Genomic DNA, 26,666 nt, shown 5'->3' on the forward strand with positions numbered 1-26,666 from the left:
CTATGGGAGATTCTCGTCTGCACGGCCGGCCGCAGAGCGCAGCTGCCCGCACGGATTCTCGGACCGCTGGGCGGGAGGGGGAGCAAGGCCTTTTCCAAACTAGGATTCCGGCTTCCTTCGTCTTATCACTGACACTAATCGCAAATGAAGTGATAAGCTCTAAACGGGAAGAAAATTAAACCACAAAGGGAATGAACACCCGATGCTGTGCTTTTCTGGCAGCTGCCTTTCAATTTACGTCCCACTTCTGTGAGGGGCACAGTACCAGCCCGTGCACCAGTCCATCTCCCACTGCTCGTACTCACCCCATTCCAGGACCACGGTAGGCTCTGCTTTCCAGCGTGTTTCTCACCAAGGACACCGGCTCTGACTTCACAAGAAGCTGGCACGGCGCTGGCTACACGAGCAGGCTTACTACATGAATAACTTCTTCTAGGCAGCACAGCTTTCACCAGTTGATTTTCTCCAGGGGAGCTGGGCTGACAGCATAAGCTGTTTCCTCAGCATCCAATACACCTGTAACGTGAGATGAAGAGAGGAACTTATTAGCCATAATCACCGTACTCTCTGATGAAGAGAACATGCTGCCTTGCCTCAAACCAACAGAAAAAGGGGCTTTGGATTTGATTTTCCTCTTTAATAAATCCATGTTTAATCAGTTTTCATTCACTTGAGTTGACAGAGCAAAAGCCAAGCCCTGCTAGATCATGGCAGCAGCTCTGCCCCACCGAGTGGCCTCAGGCATACACCCACTGCTCACAACCACCGCATGTCAGTGCATGATGAGCACTGTCTGGGCTGGTGTGAGACACACAGAGGGTGCAGCACAGTGCTAACTCAAGTTATGGCAAATAACTGTGTACATTTTGATACATTAACTGTACACAGATCAATAAAGCACAAAAAACATGCAGCCATGCTGTCCACTTTGATACAGAAATTTGAGAATAGATTTCAAGGTTGCAAAAAAAAAAAAAAGTATATTTACGACTGCATTTTCAGTCGACATAAATGAATAACCTGCGAATTTTCAAAACTTGCAATCAAGCATTCACTTCAAAGAAAAGTTTGGTCATATCTCTTTACCAGACTTTTATAAGCCCTCTTTTGCAAGAGAAAAATATCCCTCACTTCACAATCACACCTTATTCACATCATCTCTTTTTGGCAGGACATACATTTGTGAATGGTTGTCAAGGATGAAGTATGTGTAAAATTTTACCTAAAACCAAAATAAACACTGAGACCTCTCTGAGAATTGCAACCACTGCCATCAAACCAGGCCAATGCGTTAAGTTTCACAAAAACAAGGTCACATACCCCACTAGTTTGATGTTTTTGTTGCTCTTTACACAGTAGCTGTATTGCATATTTTATGAAGGCTGCTCTGAAAGTAACACCCCTTATTTTATTATGTTGGCCTGCAATGTCAGAAGCAGATGTTGGTGATATGGAGTGGAGGTGAACTTTCCCACCAATATACCATTCCATTTTGTTGCCATGTGACAGATGGCAGCAGAGGGGCAGTCTAACAAATTGGCATCTGAAGCAAAAGCGTGTCACTGAATTCATCCATGTGAAAAAAGTGGCACCCATTCATTGACACTTACTGAACGTTAAGGGAGACCAAACAGGATGCAAACACAGTGGGTCACCTCTGCTGGTGCAGGTTTTGATGAGCACAACATGAAGGCTCTTGTTCATCGGTGACAAAATGCATAGTTAATGGTGGTGATCACAGTAAAAAAAACAGAGCAAATTCTCAGCTACAGAACACAATTAAATAATGTTGTTGTGCTCTTTTTATCTGCTGTAGTTTCCGTGAAAGTAAAATAGGAGTCATTACTTACAGGGCAGCCTCTGCATATGTGGCTGAAGACAATTCCTCTTCACTCAGTGTGGCCCAAGCAAGCCAAAAGGTTGGACACCCATGAGTAAATTATACATGCAACAAAATAGATTTTTATTTATTCTTGTAGTGGATTGCTCACAGTGTTTTCTTTTTGTACAAAAAAGGTGCAATTGTAGCATAAAAGCTGAACAGCTACACAGAACATACTATGATAATATCTCCTATAGCAGCTTCTTTCCTAATCCTCTTCCAAATCCCTTGCATACGAAGATAAATTCTCACAATCCTGACATGAGGATTATTCTTGAAGTAAAACAATCTGTAATCTTCATGGAGTTGCCTGCCACTCTGAATTATGTCTGAGTATCTGAGCATATCCATATTGCAGGGACCCACTGGGGCTCGTCTTGTGCATGATGAACTGCAGACAACAGCTGAGCGGATGCTTCTTGTAAGTTGTCATTCACAATCACTTGATCAAAGAACTGACCAAACTGAGCTTCCATTTTCTTAGCAGAATCCTCCATCTCCTGTAGATCTTCTTCCTGTGAGACACAACAAATCTCTAAAGCTCTAGTACTGTACGGAGAAATAATCTGCACGGCATTTGAAGAACACTCTGCGCTATGAAAACAAGAAGTGAATAGACAAGACACTGTCATTGTACACTATTTCAATTTACAGTTGCTATAACTGTATAATGTTGTATAACTGAAAAATGTTGGCTACAATCAGTTCCAGGCTTCTGAAACAGCTGATTGCCATATGCTTCTCACGGGAGTACCTTGAGTCTCAGTACTTGCTCTCTTGCACACATTCTTACTCTGCATTTTAATTTACCTTCTCCATTTTCATGTTTCTTTGTGTCATAGCAATTATGATTTATTTCCATATGTAGTTATGCACTGAGGTCTCTAGAACTTTAAGATGCTAAGCTTGATTATGATTTGCATGGAAACAGTGGTGAAAAATACACTACACACATTGCAAATGCAAGCTGTGTGTTTCCTACAAGCAGGAATTTGTGTTCTATCTATAAAAGTCACTATGGAACAGATAGCAATACTGTGAGTAATACATTATACAGCATTTATACACAGTACAGTACATTACACACTTAAAACTGCATGAAAAATACTTTGTTACATCACTGAAGGAAGCACATTTGATCCATACATTTCAGTGCAAATAGTAAATGTTTGTGTTGGTTCAAACCTTGTCACAAGGCAGTTAGTTAAAATTGAAGTATCCCAAATAGTCTCTTTGTATAAGGACATTTGACTGAATGCTTCAATTCTTTATGCACAAATCACAACCCTCCTACTTCAAAGCAAATTTAGAGGGGAAAAAACAAAATAAAATGAAAAAAGGATTTAGATCTGAACCTCAGGACACAAACTTGTAAAGATGTAATCAAGTAGCACAGTAGAATGCATTATGTTCTAAACACACAACGCCAGTGTAGCAAGTCGTGTCTCTTCCATTCCCACATCTCACCTTGAATTTCATGTTCACATAATAATCTGTAATGATTCTGGCATTTTTACGCGTTTGCCTCATGCAGCTTATGCTGGATGGCTTGATGAATATAATATAGGGCTTTAATTCATGAGTCCGGGCTATTTGGATGCCCTGCAAAATAGGAGCAAAAACAACTATTTCAGGTGTATTCATCCCACTTGTATTTCAATAGAAAACCAATTGCTTACAATATAGTATTACCTCCAGACCTAGCAGTAATCTTTTCCACAAACACCTACTTTAAAATGACCTCACTGATAATCCCTGGACCAGACATTATTAAAGCAAGCATAGCATACCAGTCACTTAATTCTGCTTGACAACCTTATTAGAAGATGCTTTCAATGTCAGTGAGTATCTGGACACTCCTTTCACAAACTGACAACATTAAAGAGGACTCTGGTTTTAAATAAACAAACAACCACACACACACACACACACACACACACAAAAAACAAAAAAAAAAAAAAAAACTAATTGAGCTACCTTTGGAGAAGTATTTTTGGAAAAGAAATAAAGATAAAAATTGCAGCACATAAAATTGGCCAAGCTACCTCATTTAAAATACAAGTATGCAACTACACAGCAATTCTCCTACCTCCTAGTGACCACTAAAGAATGATTATCATACCCTTACTAAAACTTGTCCATAAACTCACATTCTAGAAACTCATGGTGGCATATAATGTTGAAGCAGTGAGATTAAATTTCTTCCCTCTTGTTCAGGAAAAGGGCAGCAGAGTAAACCTATGGACGTTTTCAGATCAAAACAGAACAAATACCAAAGTGTAGCCTTATCTGCTCCTACAGCAGTTTGGATTTTGAGTAGTGCTCCACAGGTATGTAACTTAAAAAAAAAATACAAACAAACCACTGCAAAACTAAGGCTTGGTCTAGCTCACTGTAATCACAGCTTCCACATGAAAGAAGAGTCCTTGCTGTATGCAAGCATGAAAACTCCTTTCTGCATCATTCCACCTGCTAATGCAGCTGCTCACTTGGAAACAAATGAACAAGAGAATGATACTGATCTGTATGTACTTGTCGCAGTAGTACTTTTTCCCTTAAGACCCATGCAAAGACAAATCTACTATTAATAAACACTGTATCAGGAAATAGAAGACAAAGCATCTAACAGTGTTCCAGTAGTTCATGATCGTATACAGAATTATTTTTCCTTCCAGAAGATACCAGTTGTAGATACCCTGCCCCTTTACAACTCACATGTGGTTCCAAATCTATTACACAGATCTTCCCTTCATTGAGGACTGTTCTCACTGCATCAATGCTGGTACCATACATGTATCCTCTGTATTCCCCATATTCCAGCATTCTGTAACAGTGATGAGAAAGAAGGAAAACAAAAAAGAGCTTCAGTCTCAAAAAGGTTTCATTTAAGTGTGAAATTTTCCAAACTAATCCAGTGGTTAAGATCGAGAAATCATAAAACATAATGAACACGACTCAAGGACTACTACAGCTATAATGAATGCTATTTTTTTTTTTTTTACTTATTTTTTACTTATTCTACTATCACAAATAATGTGTTCAGGGGTTGGATTCTACCAACAAAAAGCTTGTCAGTTATATATTCAGTACTAATAACTTCACAGATGAGATGATCTCAAAGCACTTTGGAGTATAGCTTAAGGAGTATACACTTAAGGTGTATAGCTTCTGCTGCTAAGCTGTGAAGTCTATTATAGCAGAGAGTCTATTGAGGCAGAGAAAGGAACAGTTCTTAAAGCTTGGGCCTTATAGCTGAGGTGCTTACATGGAGATGTCATCACCACAGAAGTTCCACAACAGATATACAGATTAGGGACTGGCCTGACCTACTCAATTTTGAAAACCAAACCAGTTCCTAAGAAGGCTTATATTCCTAATCTACCCATCACACCAGACAAGCTCAGGACTAGAGACCACACTTTGAGAAGAATGCCAAGATTAATTGTAGAGGAGCTTATTTGCAATTGCACAAATGGTTTTTGAAACAATGGACTCAAGTAATTTGACCCAAATATACACCCAACTTACATAGAAAGTGTAAGGAGAGGAACCCAGACTTAAGTCCTAAATACAAAACCATCACCTCTTGGATAGTGTTCCAGTTTACCTGTGGCTATACACCATATTTTCAAAAGTTTCCTTCGATACATAGTGATATTCACGACCATTCATTTCATAACTCTTCTGAACTCGAGTAGTGTCTGAAAATAGATACAGTAGAAATCAACTGCAAGTAAATTCTTGCAATGTTATAGATGAAAATAAGAGAGCTTTCATGAAGACATACAAATAAATATTTTTGTAGGACTAAAATCAGTTGTCTTCATTTTTTGAGTCCAGAGCAAAAGCCTTGTCTACTCTACTGGCTGACCAACAGAAAATCCTTGAAAAATTGCTAAGTTGTCTATATTTCCTGGAATGGAAGAAGTGCAGTTGTTTGGATTAAATCAATCAGAAACTTCTTTGGAACTAGTTGCATAATTGCTTTTCCTCCTCTGAGGTGAAGCTGATTTATGTTCACTCTGAAACATTCTGCGAGCACTTTCACATTTGCACTTTCCTCATATTTTGGATCTTAAACATAATGGAATTCCTAAGTTTTCAACAAGTTTCAGATTGATACATTCCCTCTTTAGTTATCCAAATCACAAGAACCCAATAAGCAAAGGTAGAGAAAATTTCTATGATTAAGTCAGAAATTAATCTGTATTAGTCTCATTCAAGACCAGAAGACTAATAAGGAAAGCCTATTAAGCACCATCTTCAGTTGTCTCCACTCTCATACCTGATCACTTAAATGCTATGAACTTAAAATATGCCTAAGAAATACTCTTTATCTATGAAAAGAAAATGGCAAAGATTAGAGAGTCATACAGATTTATTGTTACATAAAGTTTTAAGCTTTCAAAAGGCGTAACTGAAAAGTGCTTTTGGCCAATTTGCCAAAACAGAAATATAGTATTTTAAACCAACTTTTATAAAAGCAAGTGACTACGGCTTGCAGTACAAAAAAGTCACATAATAAAGAGCATGAGTACACAAAGGCAAGAGGTAGGTGTTTGACATTTCCTTATCACCATTTTTGAAGGGAGTGGGGGAAAGAAGAATATTACATACGAGGCACAGCACTTTGAAACTCTCGTGGGTTGCTTGCAATAAGCCTTCGCCTTAGCTCATTCACCCCCACTCCTGCAGGACCTGAATAGTTGAAAAAACAACTAGTATTACACTTAGAGGCACTTTTTGCACCCACCCCTCACATTTTCATAGAATCATTAAGGTTGGAAAAGACCTCTTTTCCAACCATTTTCTAGCATTTTGTGCATACACAAATGAATTGTAAACATGATAAACTTGTATTTTTAGGTAATAGGCAACGACCTATCATCAGAATAGAAATCAGATTGCTACTTGTGTTGAAGGATTATTTAGCAGTAAGAAATCACTCTATAAGTTTTATCTTGCGAACTTCCTGAAAAAATATACTAGATGTGACTGAGGTATCCCAATGGATGAGGGTACAAATCACTTCCTAGCAATATGGTCACTCCTAGTAAGTAACTCAGCAGTATCATTTTAAAACAAAACACTAAACAAACTTCCAAACTTGGAAAGGACAATTAACCTGCTTTTACTCAGTCTGCTTCTTCAGGAACATGGAACACTACAGAAAACCAGACTTCTTTCAGTCATAATGAACGAAGAGAACTTGAGAAACAGCAGAATTCACAACAATATGGTTTCTTCTCAAGACTTTGTCTTTTTGTTGTTTTTTTTCTTTTTTAGAAAATTGTCTCAAGTAAAGATGATACACACATCAGAATTTAAAATCAACAATGGAGAAAAGTTACAAGAAATCATTCTTGATATGTTACTTTCAGAGCTACTTATGCTGTTCTCAGCCACTGCCTGTCACAATTAGCAGCAGTAAATCTCCACTGATCGGACACAAACTGACCATTTCCTCCCCTTCATTACAAGCTGTGAATGTTTCATCAGAAAGTAATTAATTACAGCATACCCACTAGCACAATTAGTCTGTTCCGATCTCCTGGGTGCCGCTGGTACCTAACCACCTCCTCATATGGAGCTGCAAAAGTGCTACAGCAGCTGCTGGGGCACCGAGCATAACATGACTGCTGGTTGGCCCTGGACTTCCTTCGACACAGGCGCATACTTCTGCGGAAACCAGCTGTAAAGGACAAAGGCATTGGCACTAAAAATCACAACTAAAATGCATGCAGATAGCTCTGGAGCCTAGAGTGTCTCTTTCCAAGCTAAATATCTGCTGCATTTTTTTTAGCAAGGTAAAAGATAATTAATTTCACTAGTATACTTGGCATATTTGCTTGGTAGAACCTCTGAGCATTAGATGAACGAGGAAAAGTCTCATTAAAAGCTACCTGAAAATTAGCCCATAATTAAAGACAACAATTTGCCCCAAACTAGTCCAAACAGAAGTTTATAATCATATAAAGTATCAATAGGAACAGGTCAACAGATTTTATTTTTAAGGTCCACTCTGCTAAAGCAAATATTGAACTTCTGCTTAGTCTACAGAATGAATACAAATATTTTATAGAGATTGTTATGGTTTAGTATCAAGGATACGCTTATTGCTTCACTTTACTATCCAACTCTGAGAACTTCATTTTTACATTTACTTCTCTAATGAAAGCCCTCATCATTATTCTTGATGCATGACGGATAGCAGAACAATGTTCTAATAAAGATAATCCTGAAGTAAGAGAAATATAACAAATATAACAAAGGCAATTTAAAAGGTGGCCATGTCTCAGTAGAAATCTATCAAGAACAGAGGTTTAAATGGAGAGAGCAAGTACTAGTATGAAGAAAATGGCTTCTTGAAGTCTGGAAAACAAGTGAGCAAAATTCAGTTCAGTAACTCTTTAGGTGAAGCGAAGATCAGAGCATTTGTTTTAAACTCCACACAATTTAATCTAGATCAAGCCCTAAACATCTTACTTATCTTTAGCCACTGCGTACCAATGAAGACTCGTTGACCAAGTTCACCAAATTCTTCCTCTTCTAGAATAAGAACAAATACTCATGAAGAAAAAAGGAGAGTGAAAGTTTCAAAGCTGCACTACTAGCAATTATTTCTGATCCTGTAAGAACAGCGTTGCAGAAAACACAAGCTAGTATTATAACTAATCTAGTTTAAAAAGCATGCTACACAGTAATATGAAATATTCAAACATGACCATGTTTTCTGTAAGAGCTTGGAAAATTAAGCTTAAACTAGTTGAATTAAGCTTGGAAAGTCATGTTTTTTTCTAAGCGAGATCTGAAACCTCAGTGTTTTATTTGTTCTGTTTCTATGATAACTACACACCAGACAATGTTTTGAAATACTTGAAGTGCAAAAAAAAAAGAATCCACCTAATTTAAGCTTTGCAGGTGAAACCTAGCTCACAAGAATTCTTCAGTTACAACATTACAACAACCAACAACACAGTAGCTCACAGACAAAAATAACAAATTTAGAATAACCATGCAGGTCAATTTCTGCCCAACAGCATGCCTGGAATATGCAATGCACATCTAGTCAGACCACTCAGGCACTTTTTTTTTAAATCATCTTTGATCAGATATATCTGTACTCCAATATTCCAGAAAAATCTGTTTCCTCCAGTTCATTTTGTCCCCATTCTCATGCTGCTTCTTGTAGTATTGTAAGCATTTTGCTAAGTCTTCTAAATCTCTATATGCTTTTTTTTTTAATTAAATGTCTTCTACAAAGCTCCAAAATATCACTTTCCCAATAGATTAATGCTCTAGCTCAACTGTTTTATTGAGGTGACTTAAAACAACAAAAAGCCTAGTGACATCAGTATTTTATTTCTCTTCAAGAAGGGCTCCTAATTTTCACCTAATCACATGTATAGTTATTCAAGTTGTGTACTCCCCTTACAAAGGCTTTGCTAAACCAAGAATAAGATACAGAAGACATAGGCATATCTTTAGATGCTTTGCAAATGAAAATTATTTGTTTGTTCTGGAACCAATACTGCATTTAATGTATAATATTTTAGAGCTTGTCAATTGACTGGTAGTTCTCTCTTAAGCAAGCAGATATCAAAACAAGATTAGATGCATATTTTTTAGGCCTACATACTCTGCACTACTCATCACAGCTTTAAAAGACAGTTTAATTCCAACTTTTTATACATACTAAAAACTTCTTGTTTATGAAGAAAACCCTACTTGGCACAGAACTACTTGACTACAGCAAATTTTAGAGTACTGCGCAGCACATTTATGCTTATATCCTTTCTATCCTCATTTATGTTGAGATGTCATTCAAATCTTTTTGTGTCTACCTGCTTTATCTACCCTGTCCTTCCATGTTACAGAGTGCAGCATGGAAATTTACAGTGTGCAAACATATCAGCTATCAAATATTATAACAGGAGTATAGTTTTTCATCATACAGTATATCCTGATAAATTCTAATAGACAGCTGCTTACAGGAGTTAGAGAGAAAAAAGTTAGTGTTACCTTCTTTAAGCTCCTCTGAGAGTTCAGACAGAGACAGACAGAACAATTAGTACAGACTGTTTTCTCAGAACTAAAATGAAGAAAACCAACCAGCATGGCCCACTGAATTTAGGAAATTTGGGAAACAGGTATTGCAGGCTCTAACTCCAAAATACACCCAATGAAGCATGGAGCGTGAATGTTCAGAATGAATCTCATCTACAGTATCTATTTCAGTATTGTACTTGCAAAACAAATCATAAAAGACAGCCAGCTAATTATTTAGTAAGACGTTGGATAGGAAATATTTGCTTCCTTATTGCTCTAACTGCTTAGCTACAGCAGAGAGCAGACTGAGTGGTGAGTAAGGAGTAGGATTTGCAACAGTAAACCCCAAATGCAGTTATCACGTGTCCTAGCCTGAAAACAAAAACCAGCCATGTAGATCTGTCTTAAGAGATTTGGGCTCTGACTGAGAGATGAAAGAAAATTAATGATCCATGATAAAAAGATGATCCTACTAGCAAGTCAAATGCAGAAGAGCTGCAGGAAAGGGAGCTAGAATGACGTTTTCTCCATAGCACTGCCAAACACCTCAAAGAAATTTAATAGAAGACTTCTTTTAGTGGAAAATACATTTACTTCAGAAGACTTAACATTTTGCAGAACTCTCAATATGCAACAGATAGGTTACCTAAAAGGATTTGCTTCGGTTAAAAAAAAAAAAAAAAAAGGATCTCATTCAGATGTTTTTTGGGTGGTCCCTCATTTCAGGATTTGGTTAAAAAAACAAAACCAAAAACAAAGAAACACCCTCACTGATTGACTTATACATAACACATTCATTTTTATAAAAACATTCTTTCTATATATTCTTGACTATGCACACCAACCAAGAATATAGAACATTTTTCCTCTTTACACATCAACAGCTCCTATAGGCACCATAGACTGAGAATGGCTTTTAAAGCTAAAACAGTATTCTTATTTTTGTCAACTGCTTGTTTTTAAGCCACTTGCTTTTTTGTGGACAGTCATTTTCAAAGCAAAACAATACCAAGGAATTCAGAGTTAGGTCAGAAGAACTTACCAGACTCAAATGTTTCTTCATCTTTTTAATAATCCAGATAGCAAAGTTATTAAAATAAATACAAAAATTATTTTCCCCTTATAGAATTTTGGAATTATAACTGAATTTTCCAGTTCCCATCAGTCTGCTTCATACACGTATTTTTCACTTCCTCCTACATTGAGACCATGCCTGAATTAACTGCTTAATCTCTCTCCACATAGCCATTCTTCTGGAAATCTGCTTAGAAAACATTTGCTCCCCAGTAGCAATACGTGCAGAAAGTGGATTGGTATAGGAATTGGAAGACTCTTTGCATGCAGACTGTTTTGTTTTGTTTCCTTTTGATGTGACAGCAAATCTACAGTACCTACTTGTGTTTGAGGCAAAGAAACTTTCAAACTCCCTCCCGTGATGCCAAAAATAACCTAGGCAAGTACCTGAGCTTCCGGCTAAGGATGCAGCAGCATAGTATGTGAGATTAGGGGGGACTTTGGTCATCATATTCAAGGCATTCTGCATGCATGCACTAATCCTGTGATGCACCAGGCACCTGAAGGCAATACATCTACAAGCATTTAAGTTTTGCAATGCCTTTATAAGCAATATTGCTTGGGGGCAGGGTCTCAGGTTCTCAAACTTCCGTTTAACAAATTTGACATGATACAAATAATGTGCTAGCAGTTTTTCATGCTGCTTCATGCAATCCAGATGTGGAGAGTAACAGCTGTTTCAGAAAACTGCAAAAAGTTCTGCAGCAGGTACTTACAGGATCATATCCCCACTTGAGAACTTTCTTAAATACCTCAGTAGAAGGAAGAATGAGCTGTGCCACTTCAGGAAGTGTGTCAAGTTCACACTCTTCATTTATACTATTTACCTGTGAAACCCTATTGTTGCTCACTGCCTAAAAATGTATTCACATCAGCTCAGTCTCTTCACAATGAATTGTGTGGGTTCTCAAAAATTACAATAATCTCTGGTATTAAATATGCACAACTGATGTTGTTACACAATTCAAAACCTGAATCAAAGATGTTAGTTCTCATTCAGATTTTTTTGGGGTGGTCCCTCATTTCAGCACATTTCACTGTAAGCAGTCATGCACTGTTCACTAGAACTGCAGACAACTCATTTTCATACAGTGACATATGTTACCAGAATATGAAAACAAGAATTTTCTACAGTTAAGTTCACTTGGAGAATGATTATCTTTAAGCAGAAAATAAAATCTACTTTGATTAGGTATTACCTTGAAGCAAACAATAGTCTGAAGTCAATTCAGTTACCTGTTTCCACACACTTCTCATCAATTTGCATGTCATCCTCTGCAGACAGATCAACACACACAAAAAAATTATCCAAATCAGGAAAAAAAACAGAGGAAGGAAAAAGCCTTACACATAATGAGACTGAACTCAGACAACTGAAAGAAGAAATCTGAAGCTTTAGACATTTATGGATTTCAAGCACTGCAACCACATCTTCCTGATGTTCTCCATCTTTAGTAAGCAGAATATTGTTCTTTAGCTCCTGCTCTGAACACATCCAACTTGAATTATCTTTTTGAAATAACAAAAGGTTTAACATGGTAATTGCTCTGTTTACCCTGTGAAAACTTATTAAATATTACCATTACAGAGTGCAATGTTCCACTCACTGTTTTCTCACCGCATTTAGGTCCATCTTTCCATTATGTTCTGCTCACAGAAGTGGTTTTATTTGGTTGATATTAATTTTACCAAGAAAGAAAAATAAAAGATTGATTCAGCTTCCTCTTTATGCCCAGATCCCATCAATTTATGTCCTTGAAATCCAATGTCATGGATTTGGGCAACCTCAGGTTTGCGTGTTCTGCTCTTCTGTGTTCTACAGACAGGACCAGTAGGAACTATTTTCCAGCTGACCATGTTTCAATCCCAATAAACTCCTGCTTCCATCCTAAGTATTTGCCCAAAGATATCCTTTCAAGAGGTACTCTCCCAGAGTTGCTCACATCATCTACTGAAGATGGAAGAGAGGATGGAAAAAGTTGTCTTACTCTCCTCTAAGCACCCCATCCGAATTCTCAGTTCCCCATCAGATAGTGCACAGGTTAAACTTACACTTTTGGATCATTTAAGTTTCCATCACTTCAAGCAAACAAAAGACTTGCATGCAAAATGTAAGAACTTAGCAAATACATGGAAAAGGAACTCAAACTACCTTATTTCTGGCAATGTTCACAAAACATAAACCAAGTGCTATGGTGATTCTAAGTATAGAAACACAATATAGTCCAGACACCATCTCCTACCTTCTTCCACAGTGCTTACTATCCACAGTATATCCATTGAAGCAGTTAAAATGCAATAAAATTATGGTAAAAGAGAGCTCTAACAAACAAATCATTTTGAATCAGAAGAATCCTATGCAATGAAGCACTTAATCTAGAAGTTATCACAAAAGAAAGAGTATTACACAAGTAAAAAGAACCATAGAAAAAACGGAAAGAGAAAACAGGATGAACATTCCTCGTGACTAGGAATCACTACAAGTTTATGGAAAGTTAGGCTACGTAGCTGGAAGGTGATGTTTCTGGGTCTCCCATGGGTAATGTAGCTTAACTGTACCTTGAGGAATAAATACTCCACCATTCTATTCTAAAAGTATTGTATCACCTTCCAGTGCAGAACTGTTGTCTATGCCCCTGTAAAGTCATGGGGCTAGTACCATTGTCACTTCAGACCTGACCCTCTGGGCACAAAGTGCTCCTAATTTACTAAGATTACAGAAGGAACTGAATTCACAGATTCTCTCAGTCAGGTATCAAGCACACTGGAGATGACTGCAATCACGACCAGCCCTCCAAATACAACTACCACTAAGTAATTATTTTCAAGAGAATACTTAAAACACTGCTGAAGTTACAACATGGCTCTAGAAATAATGTCTTTAACTTAAACTGAATTTGTATGAGCTTGTAATTTCTGTATTCCTGGAAGCAGCAACAAGACTTTTCCTTTCTGCTCTACCATTCAAATAGCTTTTCACTCACACATTGATGACTTGAGACAGAAGTGGGGCTGAAAGGGCTGAGTCCACCAGAATTCTCGCTGCTTCCTGCATAGAAAGAAATATAGCACAGTTAAATTAATTAAAAAAGTGGAAAGTCCAAAAGGAAATGATGCTTCAGCCATATTCACAGAATGTTTAATATTAATCACTACTGAGCCAGTGCAAAACATCAAAAAATTGAAATATTAGCAATGTTTTAGTCCAATGCAGAATATTGAAGGAAAGCTACATGCTATCAGAATGTAATGTTTAAATGTAATTTCCAAATCAGCAGCATAAAAATATTTTGAGTTAATGTAGAAGGACAAACACATTGGCCATTCTAGTATACAAACCTGTAGAATTAGAAGAAAATCTTTTGCTTCCAGCCTCAGTCACAACCTAGTATGATTTTGACTTCTATTATAAAGGTTTATAAAGGTAGGTTTATACAGAGTATAAATAAAAGTTTATCTATGATTGCTTGGCCTTATATTTTCTGGAGGCAACACAAATGGGACACGTGGTTAGACGATCAAACTGAAGAAGTGTGCTATAGCAGCTTAAATTCTCTTTACAGTTTATGCTTTCAGAAACAAACTGTGGGTTATATATGTACAGAACAGGCAAAAGATCCTTGTCTTCTGCTGAAGCATTTCCATTTATTTGGTGAAATAAGTTTTCACCAAAACTGAAAAGTCAGTAATGGCTCATAAGACATCTTATAAAAAAGAAACAAAAAACCACACGCGTTTGTTAGATACAGCTATATCCTTACACCTTACATTTTAGTATCCCCCTCCCTCTCCTCCAATACATACATTTAAACACCATGAATTATGATTCCAAACAGAGCTATTCACTTTCACTAAAACTGTAGCTTCTATACTCCAACTACTAGAGGGCTTTTACTACAGAGATTAGATAACTGCTATGAACGTAAAATTTAATTTCAGATTACATAGGTGTTCTGAAAAGCATTTTCTCACACACACTGGGAAAGGAGAGAAATAAGCCTGAGAACAGTAAAAGGAAAGACACTTGTCAGATGTAACTGAATCCTACTGCTATGAATGGAGAAAGTTTATGTAACAAGACTGGACTAGAAATCATAAAAATTACTTTACCTTTTAAGAAGATGGTTTGAGGGTATCAGTCCAGCACAGGCACTAAGATCTGATAATTTCCTAGCCTGCCACCACAGAGCATCATTCTGGTCCACAATCTGGAGTATTTCACCTTTCTTAAAAGGCAAACCTGCATCAGCACATGGTATGGCAGGATCTTGTAATGGCCAGTAATCTGCCATTGCTCGCACATACAGCTGGTAAAAAACAAGTAAATGGAAAAAAAAACCCAAGATACTACATAACCTTTATAATCGCAAAGCCAAGTATGTCTGCTAGTTAAGTCTGTTCATGATGAAGTTGAACTTTAAAAACAAGATCAAGCTCTGAATCCTATCAAGTCATTAAGGAGGAGAAAAAGTAGAGTAGCAAAGAGAGACTTGTAAATTATGCGAAGAATTGAGCTTTAACCTCTACATAGCTTTAAAAATGTCTTCATTATCTGAGACACAACTATATTTCACCTTATTCTATTTACTGCTTCAGCAACAGCGTATACATGTTAGCTGAGAGGTAGCCAATATGGCAAGTAACATTTTAGGGATTGCAGTAATCTTTGAAGCAACACCACATCTTTGCAACACGCTACTAGACAGGCATTATTGTGGCAACTCTTTGCAGTAGCAATATAGAAAAAAGAACAACTCTTACTGTCGTTTGGTTGCTAACAGGACGATCAGAAACTGGAATCAACTTGAACATAATTGTTCCTTGAGAAAGAGCCTAAATGATTAAAGAGAGGAATAAAACATGACTGGCATTCAATACAAATTACCAAACTTTGTCACACAGACTTAACACAACATGGCTTTTATGTTATTACAAATGGAATTAGTTAGACTGAGTTAATAAGACTATTATATTTTTTCCAAAAGTAAAATCAAGAAGGAAATGTCAAAATCTCACTGAATACTTTTAATTCAATGAAAAACCATGTTCTGTTATAAATATATGCAAGTTCAACATGAATTCAAACCTAACTTTTCTACTGAAATCTTACTTAAATTAGTGGCAAGTTTGGTTAGACAAGTGATGTAAAAGGGGGAGGAAAATATTTAATATTTGAAAATTAAGTATTTCAATTAAGCTAAAAATTATCTAGAAATATAGTATGCTGAGGAAAATAACGCATCAAAAGACTTGACATTGATCACATATAGCATGACAATATGCCATTCCTAACTGGCACTAATACTCTGCCAGTAAAACCTGAAAGACTGTGTGCAAGGTCAGTAAATAAAACTGATCAACAAATTTCTACAAAAGATTTTGACAAGCGATTACTTTCATGCGCTTTCATGCAAGTGAAGGCATGTAACTCAAGTTTATTCACTTCACTCTGCTTTAGTTCATTTCATAAGATGGAATTTTATTAGAATAGCACTTTGCCACTTCATTCTTGCGGAAGATTTTCCAAGGAAATTATGCATCAGTGAAGTTTGATTAAATTAATAAATTTACCTTTTTTTTTCCCCCGCACAGAATTTGGGGATGGAAAGGTCACAAGTTAAATTTAATTCTGTTATATCCACGTTGGATTTTCAGACTTGAATTTGCACAAGACTTTGATTTTATAAGCGGCTGTGAATTTCATCCACAGCAATGAAACAAACTTTCTAGGGAGTGGAAGGCAGCATAGGTAGGGAAATGGAGCAATACACTGTTACCCTCAAAGTCCAAATAAAATTTAAAAGAGATTCAGTACCAGAATATTAATAACTTGCTCAGGCTCAAGTCCATCAATGGAAACTCCATTTACTTCCACTAATTTGTCTCCAGCATACAGCAACCCTACAGAAAAAAACAAGGATGAAAGCAGCAGCAGAACACAAATGGCATATAATTCTAGGATGACAAAGCAGTCATGTTTCCAAGGAAAGTCTTTTAATTTTGCTTAGCAACTAGTAATACCAAAGCGTTTAATAGACTACTGCCGAAAAGTACTACTACCCATTCCTTAATGCCCTTTATCTTACACAAAGTTATCTATAATTCTATCTCTCCATCAGAGAATGAGCTGCTAGCTTTATAATACATCAGTTTTGGTTGTTAATGATCAATCTCATAGTAGATTTGTGTGACTTTGCTTTTAACATCTGAATAATGAAAAACTGGATTTGTACCTCAACTCTCAAACATACCATGTTCAGACAAAAATTAAAGCAGAATCAAACTCACTCCAATGCATCACAGCATAGAGTGCTGTATGGTGTACACATCTGCTTGTTCACAAGGGAAGGCTAATTGTAGAAGTAAAGCTATTATCTTACTTGAAAAATATCTTATTTCACCTTGAATTTTTGTTATTATCTTGTTTCAAGTTATACCTACCACTTCTGTCTGCTAGACCACCATGGATCACACGGGCAACTGTTATGTCACCCGTTATCTCATGCCGTTTAATAGTGGCACCCTGGCAAACAGAAAAAACACTGTTTCACTGTTTCATCACTGAAGATCTTATACATTTTCTTTCAAATTACAGGTTTGATCTCTTCTGCAATGACAAAAAGGCATTAAAGGATAAACATATTTTTTAAACACCGCATGGATCTACAAAGAATGTATCACTAGCAGCGCTCTCACATAGTATTAAGTCATCCAACATCTAATACTAAATTAACCTCAATGCCTGACTCCTAGAAATCTTCTCCCAAGATGATTAGTCAGATTACAATATTTATTAATATTTAATAAGTTTTCAGCTTATAAGCACAAATGAACCTTTCATTCTATCCTCCTTTCTATCTTCACTGTTTTGACTGAGGGAACAGTCCTATTTACATTTTAAATTTCATGAGATAAAAGCATCTGCCAGATATTCACACCCTGACTGGACATCGCCATGAACAACCTTCTCTAGCTGTCCCTGTACGGAGCTGGACCAGATGATCCCTTAGAGCCCTCTCCAATCTTAATAATTCTTGCGAACCTCCAATTCTGTAAAAGCCTCAAGAACACACACAATCTGTGTGATATTCCTGGAAATAAACCAAAATGCATATGATGCATTATCCAACACTTGTATAAGCTGAAGTGATTTGTCAGGTATCAGTAAACTCCCCAACCAGAGGCTGGTTGTTTTTCACTAAGCAGACAATCCTCATGGCTTCCTCATTCTCAGGTATGTTGTCTGGCAGTGGTGGAAGGGTAGGTTCAAAATCTTTCTGGGCCACAGTATCATGAGCAGATAGCAAGGCCTGTTACAAGCAAAAACAAAGAAATCAACCCATCAGCATACAACATACAACAAAACAGTTTTTACTTTTAACAGTGACTGGTCAAGAAACAGAAATCAGAGATTAAGTTCTTAAGTGGACATAGGTTTCTTCTTTCCATTTGGCAATTCCAACTGTAAAAAATTAAGAACAGTTCCTCTCTGTGTTTCCTAAGGAAATCTTACAAAAGTTGAAATATTTCTATTTGGAAGATAAGAATGCAGGCTTTACACACAATATCAAATAAACTCTGATTTTACATGTCTGTATCAACTGCTCAGAATTTACCTTTTAAAGAAATATCTGTAAGAAGTAGTTGTTAATAAAACACAGCCCAGTGCAGGTACTGCAGATACACAGTCCCAAAATGGATTCTCAACTATGACTAGTAAACTAAGCCTCTTCCTAGTTCTTTGCTGATTCCTGTGAGCAGCTGGTCATCTGTTTCCATCCCCATTGCAGACACTGCTATGAACAAATTTTCTATTTTCTTAAGCACTACTTACCCTTAAGTGAGGAGACCTCAGCAATCGTCTTAGCTCTTTGATCTCTCCAGATGGAGGGGCTTCATGCAGCAATTCTACCACCTGATAAGAGTAAGCACAGAGACTGATTCTGAAGGCCAATTAATTAAAAGGAAGTTCTGAATTAAGTTGAGGAACACAACACTATAAAACTTTTAAGTCCTGCATGTTATATGACTAAGAGCATAACTATACTGTTTGCTCTAATATTGGACCAAGATAAGCCTGGCTGCATGTTGTGCGACTGTGTAATACTTAGTTTGGTTCAGGCCATGTGCTCTAAATTACTTTTTTCTATGCCTCAACCAATATCATCACTACTGTCAGTTTCTCCACTTAATCATTAATTCTTAGTGTTTAATAATGAGCTATTAGAAAAAAATACCTAAAAAGCTTTTCAAAAACCTCATGTCAGGGTGCTTTATAATATCCATAACACTGAACTACAGTCAGATAGGAAATTTTATATATATATACACACACAGTCAGTGGTTAAAGCAAACAATTAATGATCCCATATAGCCAGAGTTTGTGCAGTCACAAGCTGTATATGTTTTCTTTCCCTCTCTTAACACAGTAAGTAATCAGCTGTGAAGAATCCTTCCATTTATATAGTATACTCAGACCTGAGACACAAAACAAATACGAGAACATTGTTTTCTGCAGCTAAGTTACCTAATTTGGTATTAGTAAGTAAAGAAATAGATGGTCTTACCTCACAATTCAACGCATGTGCCTGCAGCATGACAGGAACTGGTCTTTTTTCGAGGTAGTTTTGGAGGCATTCATAAATCTATTGCATGCCACGATAGACAAGACAATGCAATGACAGCATCATCTGTTTCCTTGACTATATAGATACATACACAACATACCAAAGACAATACTGTATTTCTAGGAATTTGTCATTTCAACTAGAGCCAGAGAGCTTGTAATCTCAATCTTTAATGCATCTAGAATTCAGTCTATAAGTAATTGTTTTTCCATATGGCCATTCAGCTAGCCAGTTATGCTTTGGTTTTTAGTTTTCCAACAAGGAAAGCTGATTACACAGGACAGTAGCAAGACAGTGTCAATTTTGACTTGTGGCTTGCTTCCTTACCCTAGTTGAAGGCCTGGTTAACAAAACAAATTTAATACCAAGTAGCCGTATTTAAAATGTCCTTAAGGGCATTCTGGATTTTTTTTTCTTATGTGAATTGTAAAGATTTTTAGAATCCTCACAAAAGAAAAACAAAATTTGTACAAAAATTGTTTTATAAAGAGATATCGTTGATTCAGACGGAAGTACCAACCAAAACTCTGTTCTATAACAACACACAGCATCCAGCTGCATATCAGAACATAAAAACCAAGAAGTATTATTTAATCAGTATCCATGCCAAGCAAGATACATAGCCAAACAGACACTGAAGAGTGGAAAAAGACAGCTGAGCAATGCCATATTCAACTTGTGCCTCTACACCCCTAACCTTAGTATGGATGCATCAAGTATAAGAGCTTATCTCATAACAAAAAAATATTTTTTTTTTCCCATAAAGCTAAAGTAATTTTGTTCAACTGGACTGCTGATGTTAGTTCTAATATAAGGACTAGGAGCACTTAGTGTAAATTATTTTTTACTGTCTTTACATGGAAAAATAAAGTAGCTATCATCTGGACACATCCGTTTTCACAGTTGAATATTATTTTACCTTTAAAAGTGCTTGCAGCCAGCGAGATCTGAGCAGGTCATATAACATGCCAACACCATTGACATCTCTTTTACAGAGCAAACTCAGTTCTTGTAGCACTAGAGTCAGAACATGAGATAAACCTGAGTCCAAGAAACAGAAAAGTGCAACACATTTCAGCACAAATAGAAGATCAACCAAAACTAATCAGTGACCCATTCCTTGAAAGCAACATCTTTATACTTGCAAGAAATATGCACTGATTTCCTCTGTCTGCTTTACTTGTTTTTTACTTGCATGGACTGTATAACCAGCTGCATTGTCCAGTTACCACAGCTAACTGAACACAGAAACCAGCTCTTACTTCTCTCCTGAACAAAATTTTTTATAGTCACTGACAGTTACCTGGTCCCTATTTCCTATACCAACTCACTGTAATGATGACAACACTTATATACGATCAACTTCAGTTTCAATCAGCTATTTTCTTTATACAATAATTTATACAGGTACTTCCTCACTAAGCTTCTCCAAATGGGACTCTTACCTCAACCATCAGGCAGAATTATTGAATATCCCAATAGGGAAGTCTGGAAATGTACCTCATTACCAAAGAAACCATCTGTTTCAGGAAAGCAGACGTCTAAACACTTATAAGAATAATGATCTATGAGTTCTGTGAACCATGACTGTAAGCCCCACAGGGAAATCTATCTTTCAAAACACAGCTAACTTTAAAGGATTATCTGCTGCAAGAACTTCCTACCACCCAAGAGAACATGGCTTTTTGAGATCTCTTCCTCATCATTCGTTGCCTTTCTTCTGAGAGAACTTGCACTAAGTATCTCCAAGAATGCAATCCCTACACAAAGTAAACTCAAATAATATACTCTGCATAGAAGCATAAGTTTTTTAAAGAGAATCATTTACGTCAGAAGAAAAAAAGCCCTATTACAAATTAGAATCTTTTCATACAGCTAAAGAAATCCTTGACTTTAAGCCAGAAAAAATTGGCAGAAATTCTCTTCTGAAACCCTATAAATTACCTACCAATATTAGGGACCAAAAGTCATTCCTATTATTAAGTAATAAAACTTCTAGATGTAATTAGCCTTTCTCACAAGTCTGAGTCACACGTGCATGGAACAAAACTTTTTGCCAGTTTCCTTAGAAAGAGAAATGCAAGAGTTACAAGTACCATTATCTTGACCACAGACTGCTGGCACCTCCATTTTTTCTTTCATTCCAGGAGATTCCATCTATGTTTCTGACTACAGCATTCACACCATGTAGGTTTTCACAAAGACAGATGTTGAACTAGGGAAAAGAGTATTTTCATACTGAAAAATCAAGTATATTAAATTGATACCAAATTAGAACAACAAAAAGAAGTAATGACAATCATTTTTTATACATGCAACAACAGGTTGCAAGCATAAATTGAAGACATGAGCCACAAATGTAATATCAGTTACCAAGCAACACCCAAAACGCAGAGATAAACCTCAACTGCAAAATATCATTTTATTTCTTCACGGAATTGTCATTAGCTTGCTTTATTAAGCTGTCTAAAATAACAATCTGGTTGTATAACTTCTGTTCCCCAGCTTTAAGTGTGCTACCACAATGTTATTTTCCCCAGGATATTAAAAGCTTGTTTTACATAAAACAAATACGTTTTACATAGCCTGGAAAATAATCATATTCAAAAAAATAAATTATATTTATTCTTGTTGTTACTGACATTATTAAAATTGAAACAATTGAGGGCATGATTTTGCAAAGAAAGGATCCCTGTTTAAATTAAATGCAACATCTTTGAAAGGATTTCATATTTTCTTCTGTATTCCCTCAAAGTGAATTAAACAAACAAAAAATCCCACACCTTACCTCATCTGACTCAGGCATTTACAGCTGATTGCACTAAGTGATAACTTAGACTAGAAGTGGAGGAAGATTTCCAATCTATTTCTAGCAAGAAACAATGCAGTAGGGGATTGCCTTAGAGAATGCTCAGAATTCTTCACTTAAAAGTTGCAACAAGCATGGAAATTCCTCAGGTAACACACTATTTTCTCTCACTTACGCGGTCCTGTGCTCACTTGTGATATTTCCCTAGAGTTGTGAAATAACTTAGCGTATTTCTACACCAAAGTATCGAAAACCCACGTATGAGAGATGTAACAAAGATGCTGAATTACTACACATCTCCGTTAAGCCAATTCCAACTCACGTTTGATACAAATATGAAGACACTGTCATGACTGCTGTTATTGTAAGACTACTCTTGAAGAACTATGTATTTGAACAGGTCATGCAACCTAAAAAGTTAACAAGTTAAAAAGTCTGCAACATCAAATATCTGAGCACATCAGCCAGTAGTGAACACCACTATGACACTGTATACACAGAGAATGCCTCATCAAATTCTGTTAAATATATGGTAGCTCATCTCCTAGATTAATAAAGCAAAAATGCAGCCATTTTCCTCTAAATTGTTCTGTGGACAGAACACAAAGGCAAAAGCAGGTATTACCTTGATCTGCTTATGAAAGCAGAAGGCATTACTGTCACTTCTACTGCACATTTTAATACTTATTTTTAGACCATTTTTCCTCTCTCCTGTTAAATCACAGAACCTTTTTCAGAAGGCAGTGGAAATGAAAGGAGGGAAAAAAAACAGAAGTTAGGAAATTCTGATTCAAACATTTTATTGCTGAGTATTGGTTATTCATTACAAGCCACCTCCACAAGATGCTCAGTTATGTGTCTTGTAGGAATTCTAACCCAAAGACCACTTTTACAATTATGATTTCTCCTTTCAAAGACCAGCAAATATACAGTTTGATCTTCCTCCATTATCCAATGCAACATTTCCATTTAATTGTTGCATTATACTACATAACTGTTTTTCCACTAAGGAAAAACTATTTTTCCATATTTTATCTATGTAACAATTTATGTAACACTGAATCCTCCTACCACATGCTCACTGGGAACTGGGTTGAGCCACAATTATTATTTTTATCCCTCAATATTCTTGAGTTCTGTTCCTTTAAGGGTTTTCCTTCTCCTTTGTTAAGCTTTCTTAAATCCATCATTAGGCAGATCAAGTAAGCAGGCCATATAAATCTAGCCATGAATACCTGTTTCTTAATTACTGAAGACATTAGGAGTAGGCCAGAAATCTTTACTGTGGGATGGTTTAGACAAGCAAAGAGGAATTCATACACTGCAAACTACATTCAGGACATCGTACCCTGGTTTTCACTGAGCATTAATATAGAAACACAAATAGCTTCATTGCTCTGATCCACCTTTTCAGCATCAAAGAGAAGATTGCAAGCTTACCAGTTACCAAATTGCTTGCTTAAGGGGAAAACTTATTAAAAACACTGCACCTTCCTTTCCTGAGACATATACACACACTATAAAGGTAATACTTGGGGTCTCCTTGACAAGGTTACTGAGCATTTTTAAAAAGGAAAACCACTCTATTTAAATTTGTCAGAATTGTTTGGAATACTGAAGATCGTGAACTAGCTTGAGGGCAGAGAATATCCTTGAGCTTTTGTCTTAAGTAAGCCACCAAAAGTCAATAAATTGCAAAGGCAAATAACAAAGAATAAGCTTCTTCTAATGATATGCCCATGCAGAACTTTTTTGTCCTGAACTAAAAACGTAATTAGTCCTTCCACTGACATAGGTCACTCTCAAGTGAGTGTAAAAAGAACTTCAAAGCAAGAAGTGCTTGAATTTAAAAAGCCATCTGAAACATAAGCAGAACAAATATATATTTTAAGCAAAGGCTGAGACTTTGTTTAAAACCATATATACAAAAGAATAACTACTGCAAGTCCGAGGTGGCACAGGTGTTGGGTTTTTTTTTTGTTTGTTTTTTTAAAAGAACATTCATTCAGTAAGCCATTCTACAGTATTTGGATAATCACACTTGCATATGTAAAATTGCTGATTAAAAAAGTATGTTATGACTCTCTGTAACTAGATATATCTGATGATACAATTCATCCTCCTTTCTTCTAAAAGAAAAGCACATAGCTATACTGATGGGGCTATTGTCTTGTTTACATGGCGGTAATACCACTAAAGCATCACCTCCTAGAAGAGCAGCACATTCAAAGAAGAATACTTGAGCGCAGCAAACCATAGTCATGTGAAGCAGGCAGTTTTATTTCCAGCTGTTTATTGCCAACCACCTGGACTGAAAACAAAACTGACAAGATGAGCACACTGATCACTAAATCAACTTAAACACTACAAGGTTAGTGAGTTCAAAGACAGAATTTTCCATTCACATCCATCTTCTACAATCTCTCTCACTACACACAAGGTAGTTTCCTAGACTATTATTACAACAGGGATGGTTGTGAAGTCTATTTATTTTCAGCAAAAAGGGTCAACGTATACAGCACCTGGCATTCAAGTCAGACTACTCTGTGAAGATTAGGAATGAGGAAAAATTATCTTTTTAGTTCCTACTCCCCATTCATACACATCTCTAGTATTTAGCTTGTGGGAACTAAACACCTACCACAGGTTTAATTAGCTTTGCCTTAACTATGAAAAGACATTAATTTTACAACTGCATGGGGGAAATGCATCTGTGTAGCATAATGGTTTCAGTACAGTACATAATTTCTTACCTGCAAATAGTGCAGAATACACCATGTTCAGCTCTTGGAGAATTTCTGAAGAGAGAATATTTGTTGGATGTTAGCAAAGCAAGTATCCTCATTGCCCTAGCTAATCTATGGACATCCCCTCCTTTCTAATCCGCAGAAACCTAACCTTAGAACTACTCATTACCAGGGAGAACAAATCCCCTTAACCCTTTTCTTGCATAAAAAGCATACTTTGTCTCTCACTTAAGTAGTTTCTCATTCTCAGCAACTTTCCCACTTAATAGGACACCCAGTTTTTCAGGTCTGTCTTCAGTTACCATGCCTACAAATTACAATGTGTTATACTGTAGCCTCAATCTTCCATTGCTCCTTATAGGAGTTCCACTGCAACACAAGAAACATCCAGCTTTCAACTTCTGAAAAATAAAAAGATGAGGAAAATAAATTAATTACCATGATTTAATAGAGACGGAAGTCCTGCAGGTTAACTCGTTCCTTGGTTAGCTACAGAAATACAAAATCAAAGCTGCTGTGTATTACTTTCCCCATGCATCACAACCCACGTAGGCTGTAAACTGGAATCTGTGTCAGAAATGCATTTAATCCGAGGATTCACTTCAGCCAATAACTAAGCTATCAGTTAGCTTTGTCAGAAAGGCAAAAAAAATCCAGCCCAGGCTTCTAATAATCAGCAAACTAAATTCACAAGTGATATCATTACTATTTTTACAATATTTTGTATATAGATAGAAAAGGCAGATTTTTTTTTAATTCCCAAGTTTGTTTCATTCACAGTAAATGAAGTTAAACATTTGAAGTTGTTACATATTTATAGCTACATCATCTTTTTCAATGGTAGGAAGAGAATGGAAAAACATTTCCATCTGCAGGTGCATTCTCAGCTTAAGGCAGAGAAGCAATATGGAATTAAAGACATACAGAAAAGGGTTCTTCACATGTCAAAGCTTATGATTGAAATCGTTTGTTCTTCTGAAACACCTAAAGATGAGGATCACTGATGCTGAACAGTTACAAGAAAAAAGTGCTTCTAATCATTCGCACTCCTACAAAAAGCTAAATAAATAACAAGTTTGCAGATGAAAATTAGTTTACCTCGTTGTTCACTGTAACTCCTATTCAAGAATAAGTCCTACTCCTGCAGTTTTCATTTAAACATTTTTGTATATCAAGTTCTAAAAGATGACTGCATAGAAAGATACTCAGCACAAAAGATAAAGCATTAGAGCTGGTGTGTTATACTTCAGTACACTCTCCACTCTTAGTCGCACTTTCTTTTTTCCCCAAAAAAACCCCAAACATTTGATAGCTTATCTCCTAAACATGTTTTTGTTCATCTATCATATCATTCAGTATAATTTACACAGAGGATTGAGATAAAAAGAATTTGTTCATGAACATGAAGAGGTCTATCTCTATTCTTGGTTGCAAGGAGAACAAGTATAACAATACTTTTAAGTACTGCCCTGCCAGAA

At 36.5% G+C, this 26,666-nt stretch overlaps 1 protein-coding gene across 1 annotated transcript; it reads right to left on the bottom strand.

Annotated features, from left to right (window-relative positions):
* Nucleotides 1–1,946: 1,946 nt before the first annotated feature.
* On the bottom strand, nucleotides 1,947–26,611 carry MPP4 (membrane palmitoylated protein 4). Its single transcript, XM_010713470.3, has 21 exons — nucleotides 21,729–26,611; nucleotides 20,552–20,673; nucleotides 19,573–19,650; nucleotides 18,840–18,920; nucleotides 18,184–18,315; nucleotides 17,447–17,528; nucleotides 16,821–16,906; nucleotides 15,767–15,838; nucleotides 15,116–15,312; nucleotides 13,990–14,054; nucleotides 13,249–13,266; nucleotides 12,242–12,280; nucleotides 10,974–10,994; nucleotides 9,905–9,919; nucleotides 8,390–8,431; nucleotides 7,404–7,574; nucleotides 6,500–6,580; nucleotides 5,490–5,583; nucleotides 4,598–4,706; nucleotides 3,350–3,484; nucleotides 1,947–2,397 (listed from the first exon to the last, which is right to left on the bottom strand). Exons 1-21 carry the CDS (start codon nucleotides 21,787–21,789, stop codon nucleotides 2,206–2,208), a joined length of 1,893 nt encoding a protein of 630 aa, XP_010711772.1. The 5' UTR covers nucleotides 21,790–26,611; the 3' UTR covers nucleotides 1,947–2,205.
* Between the last annotated feature and the right edge of the window lie 55 nt (nucleotides 26,612–26,666).

This window comes from Meleagris gallopavo, chromosome 7 (assembly GCF_000146605.3).
Source record: "Meleagris gallopavo isolate NT-WF06-2002-E0010 breed Aviagen turkey brand Nicholas breeding stock chromosome 7, Turkey_5.1, whole genome shotgun sequence".
Taxonomy (NCBI): Eukaryota; Metazoa; Chordata; class Aves; order Galliformes; family Phasianidae; genus Meleagris; species Meleagris gallopavo.

Excerpts from the sequence above, each read along its gene's own strand:
- MPP4 (XM_010713470.3), bottom strand. The coding sequence starts at position 21,789 with ATGGAATCTCCTGGAATGAAAGAAAAAATGGAGGTGCCAGCAGTCTGT. Across the intron at positions 19,651-20,551 it reads GGCTGCAAGCACTTTTAAAG|ATTTATGAATGCCTCCAAAA; the intron begins GTAAAATAATAT and ends GGCATGCAATAG. Across the intron at positions 15,313-15,766 it reads CTGTTAGCAACCAAACGACA|CTGTATGTGCGAGCAATGGC; the intron begins GTAAGAGTTGTT and ends GTTTTTTACCAG.